Genomic DNA, 22,668 nt, shown 5'->3' with positions numbered 1-22,668 from the left:
AAAAATGTCTCCTCCTACCTTAGCTAACCTGCTCGCTGCATGTATCAGAGTCAGATCTGACTTTAGTAACCAGATAAGCTTTTGCTACTTTTTATTCCTCTGAGCTCTGCAGAGCTGAGCGATGGAACTGGAATCTATTCCTTCCTGTACAAAACAATGATATACTAAGTCCCAAGCAGTGACACCTGTGGAAACCCACTGAAGGCAATGGGTGCAAAGGTGGCACTGAGGGCCTAATTTTTTCCTGACTTTCATTCTGCCATAGCTGACAGCTTGCACACTGCCAATCATTGTGTTGCTCCTCAGCAACCTCATTCTAGTGCCAAGGGGAACCAGGAACAACAGCTCCATTGGCAGCTCTCTGAGGCCCAGGAGAGACAAGACCTTATTCTACCTCCCTCACCCACCAAGAATTAGTATTCTTTGCATGCAACACAGTTTTTAAAGTTAAGGTAAGTGGTGGTGAAAGGAGGCCTTGCACTTTCAAGCTTTACCACAACCGTTTCCAAAGACTCCATCCAGTAGAAGCAGAAGCAGCCAAGGTGAGGACCAGGGGGTACTCCTGCCCTTAGAATTGGGCAGGGGAGACCACCCACAGAGTCTTGGGGCACTAGGACTCAGGTGTCTCTCTCTGTCCTTCCCCTTGCGTGGGCTTGGGAGAAAGCTACAGAGCAGGGCTGGTTAAGGGCAGAAACAGCCAAATCAAAGACTTTTGGTCCTTATGGTTAGGTCTACACTGCAATAAAAGATCCGTGGCTGGCCCAAGTCTGCCAACTCGGGCTCTCAGGATTTGGGCTGCAGGGCTATAAAACAGCAGAATAGAGATTCAGGTTTGGGCTGGAGCCCTGGCTCTGAGACCCTGCAAGGGGAGAAGGTCTCAGAGCTCAGGTTCCAGCCTAAGCCCCAAAGTCCACACTGCAGTTTTATAGCCCTGGAGCCCAAGTCAGCTGACCTGGGCTCTGAGACTCAGGGCTGTGGGTTTTTCACTACATAGTAGACCTATCCTTGCAGAACTTTCTGCAGGTTTGAGTGGACTTTTTCCATCCTGTTCTGATTGGCTGTTGGCTCCAACCCTCTCCCTCCCCCCCCCCAGTCCCTCTGCCTCAGCATCACCCCTGTTCCCCTCTTCTTCCCCTTCTCTATTCCCCTCATCTCCCTTCCTTTCAATGTCCCCCTCGCCCTTTCTTTTAAATTATCCCATCCTAACTGTACCCACCAAAATAAGGAAAAGAGTCACAGCACTAACATGCTGTTTGCCACCAACACATTGTTCGCTCTGATTGTGTGCGAGACCCCTTCCCCCAACCCTGTTTCTGTGCTGTCTGGTTAGACCATAAGGGCCTCAGGGCAGGGACCAGCTTTTATTTCTGTGTTTGTACAAACCAAGCACTATGGAATCATGGTCCATGACTAGGCTCTTAGGCGCTATGGTCATACAAATAATAATAAAGCCAAACTAACAGGTATCACCCTATTGCTCTCCCCATCCCCCTCCTAAGCACCAGAACAATACGCCACGGCTCATCTCCAACTGCAGTAACAGATATGTCAGGCAATACAGACAAGGGGGCAGTGAGAGGCCTCTTGACTAAAGAGAAAAGGTGGTCGATAGAGACTCCCAGCAGCTCCTGTGCCCTGGGCAGCTATTCACCATAGTAGGAATGAGAGAAATGGCAGGAGGACAGAAAGAAAATCATACTTACCACAGCGCCAACTCCGTAGCTAGCGGCAGGGGCAAGGGCATGATAAGGGTCTGCTGTGTACACCCTGCCATAACTGAGGGAAGGGGGAAAAGAAAAAATGTCACTCCACAGAGGGATTTAGATATTGCTCTTTCACCACAGGAAGGGGTTGGGGGATGGTGTTGTGACCCCACCCACACCTGCTTGAGGCAGCCCCACTCCGGAGAGAAAAGACGGTTACTCACCTTTGTAACTGTTGTTCTTCGAGATGTGTTGCTCATATTTATTCCAAGTAGGTGTGCGCGCGCCGCGTGCATGTTCGTCGGAAGAATTTTCCCCTAGCAACACCCGGCGGGTCGGCAGGGGCCCCCTGGCATGGCGCCTTTGCGGCATCGTATATATGCCCCTGCCGACCCGGCCGCTCCTCAGTTCCTTCTTGCCAGCTACTCCGACAGTGGGGAAGGAGGGCGGGTGTGGAATGAATATAAGCAACACATCTCGAAGAACAACAGTTACAAAGGTGAGTAACCGTCTTTTCTTCTTCGAGTGCTTGCTCATATTCATTCCAAGTAGGTGAATCCCAAGCCTTACCTAGGCAGTGGGGTCGGAGTTGGAGACTGTCAAATGCAGAACAGCCAAGCCAAGAGCCGCATCGTCCCGGGACTGCTGTACCAAGGCGTAATGGGCAGAAAAGGTGTGCACTGACGACCACGTGGCTGCACTACATATGTCTTGTATAGGCACATGGGCTAGGAAGGCAATCGAGGAAGCTTGCGCCCTCGTGGAATGTGCAGTTACTCGTCCTGGAGAAGTGTGAGCAATAGCTGGTTTGTATGAGGCCGTCACCCAGGATGATATTGTGTGATACGAGACAGGGTTGAACCTTATCATCCTGTCCTGCGACCGAACAGAATATTAGACTTTCGAGAAAGGTTTGGGTGCGGTCAATGTAAAATGCAGCGCCGACGAACTATACGAGTGAAGCATGCTCTGCTCTCTCGAGACCAATGGGTTTGGGTAAAACAGCTGGAAGGAAAAATATCCTGGTTAGGGAATGGGGAGAACCACTTAGCCAGACAAGGCGCAGATGCGGACACGTTGTACCTGTCTTTATGAATATCGTAAGCTGCTGGTCCGCTAATCCCAGAGCGCAAAGCTCCGAACGTCTCCTGCCGATGTCAATGCCACAAGGAACGCCACCTTCCACGTATGAGGATACAGGCAGAGAGCAGTTGCCAAGGTTTCGAAGGAGGGCCATTAGTTCGAGAGAACCAGACTGAGGTCCCAGAGGGGCCGGCGGACAGCGTTACCTGGGGATACCAGGCACTCCAAGGCCCTTGAGAACCCGAGACCATCGGGTGAGGAAGGCGGAGGAAGAGCCCCTCCTGGAATGAAAGAGGAAATGGCCGCTAGCCTAACGCGGCAGCATGAGAGCGCAAAGCCTTGTTGTTTAAGGTGCCATAGATATTCTAATGATGCACTTGTGGGGACCTGAGCTGGTGACAGTGCCTCCGTGACTGACACCCACAGAAAACACTCTTCATGTTGGCCAGGTAGGTACCCTCGGTAGCGAGTTTCCTACTTCCCAAGAGCACTTTCTGCACTGGGGGGAACAGCGCACGCTCCGCAGTTAGCTCAGCCGAGCCAGGAGCCACACCGTCAGTTGGAGGGACCGGTAGTCGGGGTGAAAGAAGCCTGCCGTGGTCCTTTGATAATTCAAGATCCAGATGGACCCGGCAGGGAAATCCAGACTGGTATGGACAGTCCAACCAGCGTGTGGGGACAGTGCGGCGAGTGCCACGCAGTGGCGATGAACATTTAGCCGGGCGCTTGTCCTCGCGAGCTTTAACGAGGAACTTTGTGCACCAAGGGGAAACGGCGGAAGGCATATGAGAGGTCGTCACCAGGGTAAGGAGGAACGCGCCGACAGAGAGCCGCGGACCGGAGACCATCGAAGGAGCGAACAGGGGCAACTTCCGGTGGTGCATGAGGCGAAGAGGTCGATTCGGGGGAATCCCGCACCCAGGAAAGAGATGGACTATTCCGGACGAAGAACACTCGTGGCTAGAAAAGGACCTGCTGAGCGGTCTGCGCAACGACGTTCTGACTCCTGGAAGAAAAGAGGCTTCCAGACGATGCCGTGGTTACACAGATTCCCCACAGCGTCATCGCCTCCTGACAAAGAGGGAGAGAGCGCTGTCCCCCCCTCTTTGTTTCTATAGTCACTCGCGGTGGGTTTGTCCGTGACAGTAAGACAGAACGGCCTCGCAGGTGAGAAAAAAGCCTGGCAGGCCGAGCGGACCGGCTCTAGCTCCCTGTATGTTATGTGCAGCGACAGCTCCCCGAGCGAGACCAGAAGCCTTGTGCGACGAGACCAGACCATGTGAGCTCCCAGCCCAGAGAGGATGCGTCCGTTGTTAAGGAAATTGAACGGCTGTCCTGGGTGAAACGGTAAACCCCGCATGCACCAGGGTGGATTTCGCCACCATCAGGAGGAGTGTAGGACGCTTTCTGTGAGTGTGACAACCATGTCCCATGAGCTGTCCTCTGCGTGACGGTAAGCCGAAGCTAACCATAAGATCTGCGCAGTGGCGCAGGCGGAGTTTTGCGTACTTGGTTACCAAAGTAAACATCGCCTCCCCACTGTCGGAGTAGCCGGCAAGAAGGAACTGAGGAGCGGCCGGGTCGGCAGGGGCATATATACGGTGCCGCAAAGGCGCCACGCCAGGGGGCGCTTGCCGACCCGCCGGGTGTTGCTAGGGGAAAATTCTTCTGACGAACGTGCACGCAGCGCGCGCACACCTACTTGGAATGAATATGAGCAAGCACTCGAAGAAGAATCTATGGATACATTGTATGAGATGGGATCGGAGAAAGGCCTGCAAGGAGGGGATACACAAAAGACCTATTCGCAATTAGCAAGAGGGTGGTGAGGGTAGCTGGCATCACATTTAGTGTCTCTGCTACAACTAGTGGTGCGATTTTGGAGGAGGGCAACTACTGGTATTAGGGCAGCTGCCATGATTACAGCAGCCAAGTGGAAGGGAGAGAGGAATTGTCCAGAATACGAAGATAGGAGTGCAAGTTTTAGAGGAGGATAAATGAGAGATTTTTCAGTCTGCTGGCAATTCCAAAAAAAATTGAAACAATTAGTTTCAGGTCAAACAAAACCTTCTGTTTTGACTTTAAGTGTTTTTCTTGACATTTTTGTATTTTCAAAACGGAAGGAAATTTCAAAATAAAAAGTGGTTTTAACACCAAAAATGAAGCTTTTCAGTTTCAAATGTCAAAACAAAAAACATTTAGATTTTTTCTGATTTTTGGGAGGGATGGGGGGATAGGAGAATTGGCTGAAACAATTTGGCGAAACCAACACAAATCCATGAAATGTTCTAGTGTCACTCAATTTGCCTTTTTGACACCCCCATCCCCCAAAAGTTTTGGTTGAAAAATTTCCCCCAGCTCTAGTAAAACTGAAAAGTCCCACCATGCATTTGAATTAATATGCAATTTTCACTGTACAGGGAGATAAAAGACCTTATGACAAGCACTCTGATAATAATCTGAATAATTCCTTGCACATATACAGAAGTTTTCATTATAGGATCTCAAACTACTTTACATGGTAATTCTTACCATTTTACGGATGGGAAAGCTGAGGCACAGAGTGATTCAGTGACTTAGCCACAGTCACAGAACAAAGAAATTGGAATATAAACCATGTCTCCTGACTCTCAGTACCTGGCCCTAGCCATAAAACCATGTTGTCTCTTTTGACAGAAGACCAAAGGGGTAAGGGAGAAACCAGGCTTAGAGCCCTATCCCTTATATCTGACAGCTACAGAGCCCAAGACTGGAATGGGCCAACTGGACATTTTCCTCTTAAGAGAGTGTGTGTGTGTGTGTTTTGGGGGGAGAGGGGAGATGAGCAACAGTAATGAGGTAGAGGAGTATTTAAATGGAGTAGCAGTACTCCATGAACCCCTGAGCACAACAGGCTTGCCCCATTCCTCCTTACATACCCATCGCTGTAAGCTGCTGCAGCGGCTGCAGCGGCCGTGGCTGCTGTTGCAGTAGCAGGCTGTGCATATCTGTAGGCTGCATATCCACCCTGAAGGAGAAAAGAGAACTGACTTTACAGACACCTGTCCACCAACAGAAAGCAAAAAACTCACACACACCACAAGGAGAGGAAGTGTTTCAAACTGCATCAGCTCCCATGTTACATCCATCACAAGAGAGTCACCCTCTAATCCCTCTATGTTCCAGCCCTTAGTAGGGTTGGGGAGAGCCTTAGTAGGCAGTTTAGTGAAAGGCATAGGCTGAAGGAAATCTCATATGGTCATTTGTGTGGGAAATTACAGTTGGTGTTGAGGAGGGGAATACCAGGATAGAAAAGAGCTACATTTGGCTGTTGCACCCCTATATGCCCCTCTGTCAGAGCTGGGGGAAGCTGCCTAAGAAGAGAGGTATGGGTTGCAGGCAAAGGAACATAACAAGGTGTTCTCTTTTCTAGCAAAATGCACTTTAGAAAGAATATCACCCAGGGAAATTCCCGCTTTTGTTTCTTTGCTGTGAGAGGGACAAGAAGTTTAGATATTCACCTGGTTCAGATACACAAAAGAATTATCAGTTAGTGAAACTCCCAGAAACTGAACCAGGTGCAACTAACTGGCATTCTCGGCAGAGGCAGCAAGGATTAAACGTTTAGAGAGACTGCACTAGCCTTTTTCCACTTTGGGATGGCCCCTTCAAAAGTAAGGCTGAGGCATGTTGAGGAACTCTGGGCATTACATCAGGGAAGCTTGTGTTGTTGCAGTTGTCCATGCTATAGTTGCTCTGAGAATACACAGAATCCTTTTAAAAGATGCTGGGATGCTACAGATCACAGGAGGTTGTTCAGAAATTTAGTTGCAGCTCCCAGGGAACTGGCAAAATTCATCCTAAATCCTGAGCCAAAGGTAGATTTGTGGGTCTCTGAGTGGAATTCCTGAAAAGTAGAGACAGGCAGTTCCTTCCTTTTCCCCCTTCTCTGGGCTAAGAGAGACCTGAGTTGTCAGGCAAGTGATTTTCTATATCTTTCATGGGGCAATTGAAGGTAACCTATGGATTGAAAGGTATAGTTCCACTCAGAGTGGAGACAGAGGCCCATCTGAAGAGGCTTCTGTCAGAAACCAGGATAATGAGCTTGGTGAAATGGGGATTTGACCTGCATTTACTGTATAACTTTGAACATGGCTTTTGTTAACCATATGGGGACAATATAGCCAGTGACTCCAGTTTGTGAATCACAGAGAGACATTACTAAAGCCAGAAAACCCCCGAGACAGTTTTAAACATTTACACAGTTGTATAGGACCAAAAGCTGACCTTACATAGGGTTAATGACACCTTTGCCATCATTAGCCAACAAATTTTTTGTCCAGAGGAGGGCAAAAGCAAAACCTCAAGCTCATATTCAATCTGAGGGGAAATACATGATCCTTTTCCTTGTGAAGTTTGTCTCAAAGTTTTTGTTCTTTTTTTTTTAAAATAGGCAATGGCTTTTATTTTGTTTCCACTGCATTAGTGGAGGTACTTGGAATGAAGGATGGGGAGCTGAATGGAAGACAAGTTTGCAGATGCTTTCTTACTCTGGAGGAGATGAAGATATAATGTGGATTGGTAAGATAGGATCTTCCTGTTAATGAGATACAGCATATTGCAAATCTTCACTCATTAAACATTACATCATCTTCTTTAAATGGTGTGATGTCACTGCTTTTACCCTCCCACTCTTCTTAACTGGCTGTTTTTTAGTCCCTCCATCTAAATTTGCTGGGTTTTTATACTTTATTGCTGATCCCCAAACATGAAAGAGAGGGTGCCTGAGGTACAGTGACACCCAGTTCATTCATATTAACCTTCCCCAGCAAATGCAAGCAAAACTTCAAATTGACACCATCACTGTACTCTCCTAGTTTATGAGATTCCTGAATTCTTGGTATGTCTAATGTTCAGACAGATGCAAAATTTACGCAGTTCCGCACGTCAGTATCACATGCAGAGCAGCCTGCATCAGAATGTGCCCAGATTCTCACTCTCTCGAACATTTACTAGCCCCATGGGACATCAGGAGCCATGTTTAATATGAGTGGAGGTTACTGTGAACATAACAGCAAGATGCAGTTTGAAACCAAAAAAAGGGTTTTCATTTATACTCTTAACTTACATGTCATATAACGGGAAAAGGGACAGAGGGACTGGAATCAGGTGTGGGAAAGGTAATGGCGTAACATCTATTAATCAAATTAAAAACTAAGCATGCTGACATCTGGAGCTAAAACAACCAGCAAAATCACCACGTTCAGACTCATATTGGCTAGTTCTATCTATCCCAGCATTCTCTTGGGACAGCAGTTTGTCCTAGGCTCTACCACAAGCTCGGTGAAGTACACAGCCTCAATTACTAGAGCGTGCAGCCACAACGACCTGCTATTACGGAAACAGTCAGTCACCACTGGAGTTAACATTCCAAACCTTAACAATCCCCGCATCCCGCCCCAAAATAAAAATGTCTCCCACCCTAACCCTAGCCCACACCACGATGTTAATAATTATAACAAGCAATAACCCATCTGTTATATCAGAGAAGGGAACAGAGACTCCACTGAGAGATTTAGAGTGAGATGTTAACATTTCTTCAGCCAACTGCACAACAAACAAAAAACAAGAGAAATATTTCATTGGAGAAATGAAGTTAAGAAACAGCTGACACGTGTACTGGTCTTAACCATGCACTGATGCAAAATGGAAGCTACTGTTAATTAAAAAAAATTAAAGGATACATGTATATACACACATAATCAGACCTATTTGATCTGGAATGGTTTACATATTCTTTGTGTGCACAATAAATAAAACAAAAAATGGGGACTAATGTCACTATGATACGTTCCTGAGCAAGGACTGCTTCTGGGGATTCAGACATCTGGATATATCTAGTATTACCTAAGCAGGTCTGAATACACTAAAACGGGAAAAATAAAAGGTCCCATTTCTCACTCCTTTTCATTCCTTAATAATTTCTGGTGAGTTTTAGGACTTGTAAAAGGCAAGGGGAAGCTCTGTGGGAGTTTCCTTCCTCAGCAGCAGCTCCTGCTTTTCCAAACCCATGACCCACACATAGCTCCGTCAATGCATCTCAGATCCCACCTATTTCTCCATCCTGCTATTCCTGCCCACATACAACTTTGCCTGAAGTAAAAAGCTAATCCATTAACCCATTCGCAGGGGCGTACCCCCAATGATTTCTGATGCCACTCTCATCAGGGATTCTGGCTTATTTAAATTGCGTCGCTACAGGATATTTTCACTGAACTTGCATGTTCATGTCATCCAATGAAAAAGACAGCTCCTGAATAGCTGCTCCATACTTCTCTAGTGTTGCAGAGGGACCCTAAAGAGCCTACCCTTCAATGGCATAGTCCCTAAATACCCAAGGCAGTTGTGCAATCTCCCTCAATCTAGTTAGCTTTTTTTTAAAACCTTCAAACTGTGTCAAAACAAATGAATGGGTCTGGACTTCTTGTGAGAATGTGATGTCAGACACCTCCCTACCAGCAAGGCAGTAACAAAGCTCTACCACAAGAAGGGAGGAGGGGCAAGGAGAAGGGCTGTATGTATTTAGTGTGCAATCAGTTGCAAAGAGAAGGCCCTTCTACAGCATGGGTCTTTAGAGCGCATGCTATTTTGGCTCAGTTGAGGGAGATGTGTGAACACAGACTAAGACAGTCTAGGCACTGCTTTGGCAAAGTGCAGGTTAGATTCCTTTGAGTTCTTTTACTCTCAATATGTCTCAAGTGCTGAGAGAAGTTGTCTTTAATGAACCTCTCCTCTTTTGTGGCTATATGGAGGGCCCTACAGGCTGATTCCATTGCCCTCATCTGTCACTCTGATTGCATTTTCCTAGGTGTGTGGCAGAAGTCCCCTGACCTCAAACTGCTTTTCTGAGGGCCAGAGGACCAAGCTAAGTAGATACCAGCCATAACCCAGCAACAGAAGGATAAGTCAAAACATTCCCCTTTGGATTCCTTTGCCAAAATGAAAATGTGGATTATTTCAGTATTAGTATGTTGCTGCAAGTACCTGAAAATTATTTGACAACTGATATTAGTGTGAAGCTGCTGTCTGACTGAAGTAACATTTCAACTGTCCACTGAAGGCAGATAGCAAGTGTTTTCAAGTTGCCTACACTGCTCTTCAGCACAAAAAAACCACTCTCTCTCTTCCACACATAAGAGCCAAATGTGGTAATCATAAACTAAACAGACTATAAGGAAATCCAATTACACCATACAACAAGCTTCCCCTCTCCTCTTTCTGTGCCTTATTATTCAGGCATATTAGCAAGTGCCCTTTCTCTGGAGTGGTAGAGGACACGAGTGCGCGAACAGAGAAGCGTGTTGCTCAGGTTCAGTACTATGGAGCACGTGCATACCTCTTGGTGTCAGAGGTATTTCCAGAAACATGAAGAAAAAGGACAGACCATGCAGATGTGTCTATATACTCACTACCCTATCCATTTTGGGGTTGCAAGTCCAATTTTAGGAACCCTTTGTTTTCTAGGCCTAGTGCATCTTTTCTCCATTCCCCAATGCCCCTATAGCTGAAAGTTAAAAAGTAGAAGGGACTGGAATTGATTTCTAGGATTTCCGTATTAGAAAGCTGGCAGGTAAGCACCGTGGATTGGCAGGGGTGAACTGAAAGAGGTGACAGAACAACACCATTCACTGCACCAGGTGAACCTACATAGTAATGGGACAAGCATGACCTTTGTTAACCCTTCCACTTAATTTTTAGAATGAAAAGCCACTTGGTATGAAACCTGAACATGTGCAGCCCAGAGGTAGCAGGAGCTTTGATCACATGCTCACAAGTCTGCACTGTCCTAAAAAAAGCCTCTGTTCCCATCTCTAATGTGGCGCTGGAATGGTTAGTATAATTCAGTTTTTTTCCACTGCAATCCACAATCTGATTGGTTGGCAGGTCACACTGGCACTCCTACCTGAGGTATTTTAGCGCTAATGATTGGTTCCTGTAAGACTATTCTATAACAGAACACAGGAAGAGCAGTTCAAAAAACACAGCTGTGGAAAGAAACAATCATATAAACACAGCCCACAGAGGGGCTCACCAGCCTTTTCTTTCCAGTGGATGCAAGCACGCTTTTCATAGATGGAAGTGGTCTTTATGGGTGGTTTGTTGTCCCAGACTGACCCCATTGTAGGAGAAGCACCGTCTTTCCTCATGGCCAAAATGGAGCTGTTTTCCCCCAACACTGACCCTGGGGAAGGTTGCTTTATAAATTCAGTTATTTTGCCAGACATGAATGAGTCCAACAAGAGGTGGAACAGAAAGAAAGTGGCTAGCAGGATGGTTGCCCCAGAAAAGAAGAGGAGGGAGGAGGAAGAGGAAAACCAAATCAAAGCGTATGATACCTGTGTGGGAAGGAAGAGCAGCCAAAGTCTGGAACAATCCTCTTCTCCCCCTACTCACCCCATCCTGCCAGCTGGAGGTCCTTCTCCCGCCTGCTTTTCCTCAGCCCACTCCTACCAGTTCAGCAGGTGTGAGGGCTCTTCACCTTAACTTCCACCACCCCAAGAGGTAGGGAATTCTCTTCCCAAATCAGCACTCAGTGGCTGAAGAACCCTGTTCCTTCATCCGATAACTTAGGACAGCACTCATATAGCAACTAAACGAATACAATCCAGTGGGATATGAGGCATCAGCACCCCATTCAATCTGTGTCCGTCCAGAGTGGAAAGTGGGGTAACTTAGAAGTTTGGCTGAGATGCATCTCTCTTGAGAACTCTAGCAATAAAAAATATAGAGATGAACCTGACCAACCTATCTTCAGAGATGCCCTATATTGCATTCCTGTTTTCCCCATTAGTGGGACCTGAACTGTTATAGCAAGATGCCAAATAAATGGTTTTATCTGCAGGTTCTAGTCCCTTTTTAGAGCTTAGACACATTAAATGCTGAAACTGGAGTGCAACATGAGGTGGGTGTGGGGATTCTCTGTCCTATTAAAGTTACTGTCAAGGTATTAAGATGTTAAATGAGCCCCTTTTATGCATCAAAGGTGCAAGTTAAAGATCTGAAGGAACTTTCTGAAAAGAATCAGGGGATAACCCCAGTCAACATTTCCATCTCAACGAGGCTTTAATGTGCCAGACTGTGGAAGAGAAGCCACCAAGCACAGAATAGCTGCCATTTACCTGCTTAGTCACTGTATGGTCAGCTCCAAACTCGCTGATCTATATAGACTAGAGTAAGGCTTTAGGAGTGACAGAAAAAACCAAAACTCTTTCCTACATCCTGAAGAAGTATTATCATGGAACACTTGACCAGGCAGATCAATTTCTAGGTGAGCATATGTGCAGGAGCACCTGTGTGAATCAGGAAATTAATGTGCATGGGTGTGTGCAGGCATATACACATGAGAGCATGTGTGAGAGAGTTTACTTGCAGGCAGGTAAAGTATATGCATAATACTAAGTTCCTCAGTATTTAGACAGAATGTTTTCTAACTGTTGGGTTGAGAAAAGTGTCTTTATAAGGTCTGAAGCTCCATATAGACCAGAGAAGCCCAAAGTTAACCCTATCCATTACCCAGGAACCAACCTCTAGATGTATATCTTTGGATGTTAGGGGCACCATCTCCTAAGTAGCATGGAAACCAAGTTCAGCTATTCTGGTCACTATATCCACAAACAAGACAAAATTACCTATTTAAGGGACAGCTTTGCTGGAGTCTGATAGTCTGAGCAGGGTGAGGGTGGGGACAGTGAATTTAAAGTTCTTTGGTCTGGAGAGCACATTCCTATAGTGTGATTGTTATAATGGAACTTTCCATCCAAAGGAAAACTGCTCTCCTCACCTACCAATCAGGAACCCCCTGCCCAACTCTGTTCTAGGAACACCACCCTCAATCATTTCAAACATCAGTGCGCTAGGAATTCTGGATACCGATATGCTGGTGAATCACATGATAGGGCAAAGCCTTTTGCGGTGCTTGAGAAATTTACCAGGAAGCAGGAGGCTGCTGACTCTTCCATCTAAACATCCTCACATATACGTGCTCTACAACTCCCCTAGGGAGAAGAAAGAGAACTCTTATTCTAGTTAGGTACTATTTCAACTAGCAAAATGAGACGTCAACCTTCACTCCAGTATCTCAGACTCCATTTTTAATGAGCCCCATGTCTTCGCCAGCCCCAATGGTACATGAGCTTTTGTAAACACAGAGCTCAGTTAGCTTGTTCATGGTGCACAAATCAAGCCTGAAAGGGCCCCAAGAGGGGAGAAGAAGGGGGAGGGGAGAGGGAAAGGGAAAGGGAACGTCTGAGGCTAAACCAGTCCTGTTATTTTTATATCCAAATTATGCAAATGAGAGAAGTATTGAGAGAAATTTTAATTTGCTAATCATCTCTCAGGTTGATTAGTAGCAGTGTGCATGTGGGGAGAGGACACCCAGTAAACTGACCCTGGCAATGATCAGGAAACCCATAGGCTTAGGTCTTGCACCCAGGGGCAAGCGCAGTGACAGAGAAGCATGCTTGCATTCTTAAATATATAATATATATATCCACAAGGAAGAAGAAAATTAAAGAAAATGATATTTAAAAAAAACAAAAACAAATCAAACCAACCAACCAACCAAACAAACAACAACAACCAAAAAAAAGGCTGGCTTGTCGAAGGTTGGGGATGAGAAGGCTCCGGTGTGTGTACTTACATAGAGGTCAGCACCGTAAAATCCGTCCTGGTAAACCACACTGCAGAAAATCCACACAAAAACAAAAAACAAAAACAAAACAAAAACAAAAAGAACAGAAAACACATTCCGGTTATTGAGGACGGCAGCATGCACATGCGTTTTACACAGGCAGGTGATGTATGAATCCACAACCTGGGCTTTCTGGCAGGAGCGAATCAGCAAGAGAATGTGTGTGCGCACGTACCCATGCGGCCCCATATCATCCTCCATGGCATGCAGGGGGGGAGGGGGAGAGGGACAGGACAGTATGCATAGGGTGAGGGGGAAACAGCCTTTATATTGTATAATAAAAATAGACTCAGAAAGACCTGATGCCCTGAAGAAGAGAAACATGGGTTTAGGAGCCTTCACGCTCGTTATGATCCTGGAATTACTTTAGTTACTCCCTAAACACATGGTAAGACTGGCTTCATGGAGTGGGTTGCATGTGGACTAAAGAAGCCCTTTAGAAGCAGTCTCACAAGGGCTAGAATCCACCTAAGTCAGAAGCACTTTGGAGAAAGCTGTGTATAATTCTGTATGTTGAGTTTTACAAGGCTGCATGACTGTTTCTGATATCCATACATCACCTGTTTTTACCCTGCACATTAGACATGCGATAAGATTTGGCTGATCACACAAGCATGCAAAGTATTATTATTCAGCATCTTAAAGAACCGATGCAACACCTCAGGAAAACCAGTCAATCAATTCTGATCAAAGTAAACACGGAGAAATATAATTAAAAAGAAAAAACCAAAAATACCCACAATGCATTGCTTTCACAAGCAGAGATAATGAGCTAAAAAGGTTAAGTGATTGGTCCAAGGTTCAAGAATTGAAAGGTGCAGTGGGATCATCCCTGATAGTAACGACACATTCCATAGCAGAAAGGAGCAACTGGAAGGGCTTGGATGGGATGGTGCTCTCTTTGGCTTTATTAGTCACTATTAGTTTCTCTCAGAACTTCAAGCTGCAAAAATATCAACCCAGGGTCTGGGGTTCCCAAAGAGCCACTCTTACCAGAATATTTGGCAGTGTAAAGCTTTAATGTAGCTTGCTTTGGCGATGGAAATTGGGGAAGGACAAGGAAGGACAAAAGGGTATACTCCAGGCCGCCCTCCCTCCCCCCCACCCCCGTTAGAAACACATGCTTTCATATTACACAACTTTCTCCTGTTTTGTCCTCTGGACAGCTCAGTGCTAAGCCACCCACCCACACTTTAAAAAGCATTATCTCCACCATCTTTGAGACCCATGGGGGCATGTATATTACTTACCAACAGCATTAACACAAGCTAGAAAGAGGTAGGGAACATTAGCTGTAATTTTTTTTGTGGCATCAGCCGGAGTGTAAAATGCTGCCAAGATCCTGACACCCTGATTAAAATACCCATCTATGGTAAAGTACACAGAGAGGGGCCACAATATCTTGGAAGCAGACTGTAAGCTATTATTAAAATTAATGGAGCAGCGTTAGCTACAAGTAAAATCTTTTGGTAAAATATTGTCTACTCCAAGATAGGTGCAATCCATTCCCCATGGACAGAGTTGCATTGGTCTCTAAGTGCACTAGATGTGGAGATGAAGAGAAAAGATGATATACCTCGGAGGAAGAAGTGGCCCATATGGTGTTTGTAGGAACCAAACTCTAAAACCACAAAAGTTTGACTTCTGGGGCTGTGACTTAAATTGTTAGATCTTCTGTCGTCAAGTGTGTTTTATTACTACTCTTGCATGAAGGGTAAACGCTTGACAGAGAATGTGATCGTTTTAGAAATAGGTTACCATTTTGGTAAAAATATTTCAGAGTTCACAGGAATTGCCAAACTGGATTATATCAATGGTCCATCTGGTCTGGGATCTTGTCACTGACAGTTGCCAGCACTGGCTGCTTCAGAAAAAGGTACAACAATCCATGTTGTGGGATAACTTATCACTAGAGAAAGTTCTCCTCCGTAACCCTAATAAATTGAGATTGGCTTATACCAGCGGTAGGCAACCTATGGCACGCGTGCCGAAGGCGGCACGTAAGCTGATTTTCAGTGGTACTCACGCTGCTTGCGTCCTGGCCACTGGTCCGGGGGGTTCTGCATTTTAATTTAATTTTAAATGAAGCTTCTTAAACATTTTAAAACCTTATTTACTTTACATACAACAATAGCTTAATTATATATTACAAACTTATAGAAAAAGATCTTCTAAAAATGTTAAAATGTATTACTGGCACGCGAAACCTTAAATGAGAGTGAATAAATGAAGACTCAGCACAGCACTTGTGAAAAGTTGCTGACCCCTGGCTTATACCCTGAAATTTGAGGGTTTAAATCCCTTCCAAAACTCTTGGTATTTTTTTCCTCCCCTCTTAGTATTTACTAGAACAACTCTGGTTATTGAGGCTAAAAACTTAGCAAGATTCGAAAAGGGACTGGACATTTATATGGATAGCAAGAGTATCCAGATTAATTCATTCATGCAAACAAATTTTTGAAGGAATATTCATATATTATTTTAAGGCCAGATTGAACACTATGTTTATCTACTCTGGCCTCCTGCATTACACAGACCTTGGAATTTCACCAAGTGGTTTCTGCTTCAAGCCTATAACTTCCATTTGAGTCATAGCATATCTTTTAGAAAGACTTCCACTATGATCTGCACCACCCCTTATATCCTCGGTCGGCAGTACAAGGGAAGATACTACACATGTGCAGGTCAATGGACTCTGCTTGGAAAAACTTCCAGATTCAGCCACATGGTGCGCACGTGTTCCCATGTGTGGAATACACATAGGGCCCAGCACAGAAGAAGATGGAGAATCCGTCACATCCCGAGGTAAATTATTCCAGTGGTTAACTACCTGCACTGCCAAAAAAAAGTAATAAAAAAAAATTAAACAGTGCCTTATTTCTAGTTTAGATTGGTCTAGTTTCAGCTTCCAGACACTGGATCTTGTTATGCCTTTGTCTACTGTATTAAAGAGCCTTGTACTATCATAAATTCTTTCTCCACATAGGTACTTTCTCTAATAAGCAGTGATCAAATCACTTCTTAACCTTCTTTCTGTTAACCTACACAGATTGAGCTTTCTTAGTTTTGAGTTTTTTAGTAAGACATGTTTTTCAGATCTTGAATCTATTCTTGTAGCAGCTCTTTTCTGAGCCTTCTCTAATTTCCCAACATTCTTTTAAAAGCATGGCCACTAGAGAGGAACACGGTATACCAATAATGGTCTTACTACCATTTTATAAGAGGTAATATCACCTCCCTACTACTACTCAATATTCTCCTGCTTGTACACTCAAGGATTCCATTTGCTCTCTTAGTCCCCATATTATACAGTGAGTTCATGTTCAGCTGGTAATCCACCATGACTAGGGGTGAAAGTAACTTAAAGGACCTACTGGTACTCTGGAATCCTGAGCAAGGGGTGGGGCCTCAACTGGAAGAGGTGGGGCCTTTAAATCCCTGGGGCTCGGGCAGCCCTTTAAATCTTTAAATCACCCCCAGAGCTATTAGCCGCAGAGGCAGCTGGGAGCCCCAGGGCTAGGGGGTGATTTAAAGGACTCGGGGCTCCAGCCGCTGCCAGGAGCTCCAAGCCCTTTAAATTGCCAGTCTGGCACGGCATATCGACTCTTGATGGTATGCCATACTGGACCGTACCAGCTAACTTTTACCGCTGACCATGATCCCTAAATGTTTTTCTGGTTCACAGCCTTCCAAGATATAGGATGGGGGACTGTATGTGTAACCTATGTTTTTAGTCCCTACATGTATGACCTTGCAATTAGCAGTATTAAAATGCATATTTTATTAAACCTCATGCTTCCTGTCTTAAACCAAATCTGTAATTGCTAGGGATTAGGAAGTATCTTGCCCCTTCCTCTGAAGCATCTGGATCTGACTATTATCAGAGACAGGATACTGGGCTAAATGGACCTTGAGCGTGATCCAGTCTGGCAATTCCTATTCTTATTATTCCTATTCTTATTATCCGTATAAATGTCTTACCTTTTTGAAACCTGCTAAACTCTAAGCCTCAATGATATCTTGTGGCAATTATTTCCACAAAATAATTGTGGGGTTTTTTTGTTTTTGTTTTTTTTAAGTATTTTCAACTATCAGTTTTGAATTTTCCACCTTTCAATTTTATTGATTGTCTTCTTCCTAAGCATCCATTTTATTTTAGTCACTCAAGGCTTGGTTCTTGATTTCATTTTCTCATCTTTCATTAAAAGGGTAGGGGGAAGTAGCTGATGCGTGATTTGGTGCCAGGAATGTATGCATGACACTAAGCATTCAAGGTCAAAAGTGGCCTGATGTGCCATCAGTTGTAATACTGTTTCTCTCCTACTGTTTTTTTCATAACTACAATGTGTGGAGCAGTTTATAACTCTACAATGAGGAACCACCTTCCTCTGTAAGACATGCAATGTTGGAGACCCAGTCTATGACAACAACAAATGTATTAATTAAAACCTCATGTTTGTGTCTAGCACAATTCAGGATCATATGTGAGTGCAGCTTGTTTACTGCTGTCTTCCAATTGTTTGCTGGACAGTTCACTGAACATGAAGACATATGAGATCAATCTGTGGCGTGAGACAAACTGAATGAATTGCAAGTAAATACAGTCATGAGACATTATTTAGAAGGGATGGTCACTGGTGCATGGCCTGTGTTCCAAATGTAAATAACTCTTTTATACAAAGATGTGGTTAGATTTAAGCAATCAATCGTATGTGCAGAAAGGCTATAAGGAGTGTTCTCCCAGTGTACCACTGATGACATTCTCTTCCTAGGAATGCTCTAGCCGTTACTATCAGGGATAAAGAATAAAAGTCCTTCCTACAACAGGATAAAAGTCCTTCTAGATAGAAGCACTTAGCTCAGTTTTGCTTGTGCGCTTCACTCTGGAGCACTTCCTGATAAAACAGGACTGGGTCATTATTACAGTAACAAAGATGGACAGAGGGTGTGGGTCAGAAGCCAGGGTTAGAGAATATAGGATATAAACTTGCAATGGCAGTGGAAAGAGACGGATCTGTGTAAGAGGGATGATCATCTGAAAACTCGGCAAAAAGAACACCTTGTGAACCCCCATGTGTTCAGGCAACAGTTTCCCCACCCCGGCTCACTGGATGTACTAAGTCCAAAATATTTATTTGCATAATGTAAGATGCAAGGCAGTTTGAATTATTGCTACAAGTTCTTGCTGTAGGGTAGATGGATGTCTGGCTACTCCAACTTGCTTCATTGAGTTCTATTTTAAATGCCAGACTGGACTCTATAAAGAAAGGGCACAGTAACCCTCATCTTAATCTATTACACAAGGTCTCCCAAGCTGAACAGTACATCCGAGGGCAAGGTCCAAAGGTACTGTCGTATTAGGAGACTTATGGTCTATGCTCCCCACTCCATAGCTGGCTAAATGAGGAGAAATGGGAGTTAGTGTCCAAATTTCTTGCTCTCTGGGAGGATTCTCTCTCACTCAGATTCCCTCTGTGAAAATGTGAGGATGTTGCCTTGAGAACCGGGCAAACAGGCTACAGCGGTAAGCAATGTGAATGAGGCATCCTCAGATTCAAAGAACCCAAATAAATCCTGCAATTTACACCTTTCAAATAACAGAATAGTTTGTTTCAACGGAATTCATTCCAGTGCACGACTAATGAAAATCAGATGGTGAACGATGCTAGATCACACGTCCATCAGTACTTTATACCATTCTTATTATTCAGAGCATGTTGCCTTTTCATTTTCCCTATACGCCCTCTCTCCCCCACTTTAATTTAATCGGACTTGACTGATCTTTGTTTTAAACCTTTTTAAACTGTCTCCTACAAAGAAAGCAAATCCATTGTGGGTAACTGGCTCTCCTGTGCCCTACTCCCAGATGGTGAGGCATGAAGGTAACTGATCATACTCCCCACTCCTGGATAACAAAATACAAAGGAGTGAAGAGAACAGAACCTGCCTCACTCCACAAACTTGAGATCCTTTCTTTGTCCTTTTTTGTAGTGTCAATGCTAGATGAATTCCACATAGATAAACTACTAATGCATATGAGACGGAACCTGCTGGTACCTTAGGCCAGTGGTCCCCAACCTTTTCAGTGTGGCAGGCGCCTGACGACCACCTGCCAAAGAGCGTGACCACTGGACAAGCAGCCACCGAGAAGCGGCAACGCGAAGAAGTGTCACTGCCGAGGAGCAGCGTCATCAAGAGGCATCGCTGCTGAAAAGCAGCGACATTTAGTTGGCGACGCTTCTTGACGTTGCTGCTTCTCGGTGGCATTTCAGCAGCTGCTTGTTCGGTGGCCGCACTCCTCAGCAGTGGGGCACTCCCTTGTCAGTAAGTGGGCACACATAGATGCCCTGGTGGGCACCGCGTTGGGGATCACTGCCTTAGGCAGTTGCCTTTAGTTACTAGAGTGTCAGGAGACTGAAATGAAGTGTAAAGTATCTAACACAGATGATTTTAGCTCTGTCTTTTTTCGGTGTCATTGGGTGCAGAGTACTTTGATGTTGGTGCATCCTGACTCTCATCATCCAACAGAGCTCTGATTTTTATCCTTGGCCAATCAGCTACCTCTCAACATGGCATAGGACACACTGTTTTGGTGTCCGGTGCTTACCCTGGGTAGGCAGGGATGGCCGTGGGGGGTACTGCCCGGACTGCACCGTATACTGTTCGTCCTCGACCCCTCAGGTGTGCCCCCCGGAACGCAGCTGCTGTGGTGGCTGCAGTTGGGTAGGGGAAGCCTGGAACTGTAAAGACAGATAAGTAGAAAGATGAGAAGGATCAGAACTCTTGCCCAATTCAAAACTATCTGTTTTGAACAAAATAATACAATAGGCTCCAGAGCTATGGGATGTTCCACGTCTGTCCGGCAAAGGGGCATGCTTACAGCCCCATAGAAAGAATGTACCTCCTGCTACATCACTAGAGGGAGAGAGAGGCTGCACAGAGGCCTGGCATGCAAGGGGTTAATGCTGTGTCATGCCTTGTTCATTGCAAACATGGTACAATTTCCCTCCGCCCCCATTTTGACACTGTCATGCAGTCCGGTTAGAAAGAGTCCGAGAAGCACAAAGAGTTGCTACCAATATAGCAGGCGACTCTTCCAAATTGTATAATATCTACTTTGGGGATTTGTCTGTTTGGTTTCTTTGAAACAATTCAGCATGAGCCCCTTAAATCAGTCAATTGTCCTCTTCCCTTCCCCTTTGCCATCCCCTCCCTCCTCATGTTCAATTTAAAGCCAGAAAGACAGGATAACCCCCATGTAAGGCAGCAGAAATTCCCCATTAAGTGCCAGTTTACCAAGAGCCCACCGTCTTCTGGCAAATGTGACCAGTAACTGGTTCCATGTGTATTGGGCCCTGTTTTATTACACTTCATGCTGGAGTAAACTGGCTCAGGGCAAATTAGGTCAAAACCTCAGAGGCAGCTGCAAACACAATGCAATAACAGATACCCAGAAGGAGCCAGTTGCAAGGCACAAATTCAACCCAAGGTGCTTCCAGGCACATGCTACTAGGGGGCTTGCAGTGGACTCACAGTTTAGCAGCTTGTATAATATGTACTTTGGAGAGTTGTCTGTTTGGTGTCTTTGGTTTTGAAGTACAAGCAGTGGCACTCTCTTCACACTTCCCTCCCTCCTGCTCTGCACCTTCCTTATCATGACAGAAGGCCAAGTCAAAAGCAAGCATGGAAACACACTGCAAGGTGGAAAGGTCATGGCCTCTACCATGCTTGGGGGCTCTGACTGGTGGCAAATCTGTCCCCAACAAGACCCATCCTTTCAAGTATATATCATACAGGCTGGAGAGAAGAGGGATAACAGATCATTGTTTACTCAAGCACAGTAACAATACAGGGGCCAACTGGGGCTACTTACTGATTAAAGGAATGTAAGTGTTAATACCCCCCCTTCCTGACAGGGGCACTGCGGCGTCATTGCCCAGCGAGACATCTGCTTGAAAGCTGGACGCTAATTTAGTTTTAAAAAGAATAAAAAACGTAAAAAGGTTATAAAGAAACAGCAGACTGTGAACACAAACACCACTGCAGTTAAATGGCAGAAATGGAAGTGTCTACTTAAGGTCTACCTGCGTATAACTCAGGGCCGTATACTGCTCCAACCACAGGGCTCAATTTCCAACCTGAAATAGCAAAGATGGCAATGAGTGCTGACGTCCATACCAGGAAAAACAGCGGAAAGAGTAGGGGAGGAAAATGAGCTTTGCGTGTGAAACTCAGCTTTAGGCACTTCTCCCATTATGGCTTCCACCGAGGTCCCTGTGCTGTTGAATAGAGGCAGACTATCTTTCCTAATGCCAGGGTCCAGACATAGACTATTATATGGGAGATATAGGCAGAACACAAGCTGATCCACTGCATAGTAACCTCTGGTGTAAGCTATAAGAAACAAAACTGAGCAGAATGCCAACTGCCTTATACAGATGTTCACCACAATCCCCTAGTTGGCCACAAGATTCATTCTCTCTGTGAACCTTCCCCGTCAGTTCTTATTATTCTATATGTTCATTGGGAATCTTGTAGATTCTAACTATGTCTAAACCACTGGCTCAATCTGTGATCTCAGGCAAGTCATGTTACATCTCTATGTTTCAAATACACAGGCTATGATATTTACTGGAGTGTCACTAAAGACAGCATGGCAATTGAGTTGATATTTCCCAGGTAATTGAATCACACCCAATATGTTGAATAAAAGTATTTCAAACAAACAAGTTTGTTGATTCCACATTTTCTCTTCGCCATTTTATTTATATTTTGCTGCTTTCTCCACGTTGCATCCCCCAGATGCAATCTTTCCCAGAGAATCATTTAAAATAATCTGTACAAAGGGCAACAACTGAAAATCATCAGCACAAATACACAAGACAGCAATGGTTAAATTAGCAAATAATGAGCCTGGTGAAAAGCCTGCCATTGTAGAAAGGATATGAACTGAGGCACTTTTCCCAAGTGAGCAGATCTGGAAAACCTGTTTGTCTCCACCCATTCTAACCAAAAAGGGAAGAGAACTGGTATTAGGATAGACTCTAAGGCCTTGGCTACACTTGCAAGTTGCAGTGCTGGTGAGGGGGTTACAGCGCTGCAACTTACTTGGTGTCCACACTTACAAAGCTCAGCCAGCGCTGCAACTCCCTG

The 22,668-nt window shown here is 45.0% G+C and overlaps 1 protein-coding gene across 16 annotated transcripts in view; it reads right to left on the bottom strand.

Annotated features, from left to right (window-relative positions):
- RBFOX2 (RNA binding fox-1 homolog 2) overlaps positions 1 to 22,668 on the bottom strand; it is a 287,040-nt gene that overhangs the window by 4,922 nt on the left and 259,450 nt on the right. For 7 of the 16 annotated variants that reach the window (XM_075068567.1, XM_075068580.1, XM_075068545.1 and 4 more), the window contains 7 exons: positions 21,600 to 21,653; positions 21,389 to 21,481; positions 20,123 to 20,255; positions 13,465 to 13,504; positions 8,296 to 8,372; positions 5,705 to 5,793; positions 1,704 to 1,776 (listed from right to left, as the gene is read on the bottom strand). In XM_075068567.1, coding sequence (XP_074924668.1) covers positions 1,704 to 1,776; positions 5,705 to 5,793; positions 8,296 to 8,372; positions 13,465 to 13,504; positions 20,123 to 20,255; positions 21,389 to 21,481; positions 21,600 to 21,653 — 559 coding nt within the window. Of the gene's footprint in view, positions 1 to 1,703; positions 1,777 to 5,704; positions 5,794 to 8,295; positions 8,373 to 10,728; positions 10,772 to 13,464; positions 13,505 to 20,122; positions 20,256 to 21,388; positions 21,482 to 21,599; positions 21,654 to 22,668 lie in introns of those variants that run through there. The other 9 variants (XM_075068573.1, XM_075068564.1, XM_075068571.1 and 6 more) reach the window with 4 other exon arrangements.

This window comes from Chelonoidis abingdonii, chromosome 1, assembly GCF_003597395.2.
Source record: "Chelonoidis abingdonii isolate Lonesome George chromosome 1, CheloAbing_2.0, whole genome shotgun sequence".
Classification (NCBI taxonomy): Eukaryota; Metazoa; Chordata; order Testudines; family Testudinidae; genus Chelonoidis; species Chelonoidis abingdonii.
Note: the sequence above shows the minus strand (reverse complement) of the source record. Positions and strands in the feature narration are given on the sequence as shown.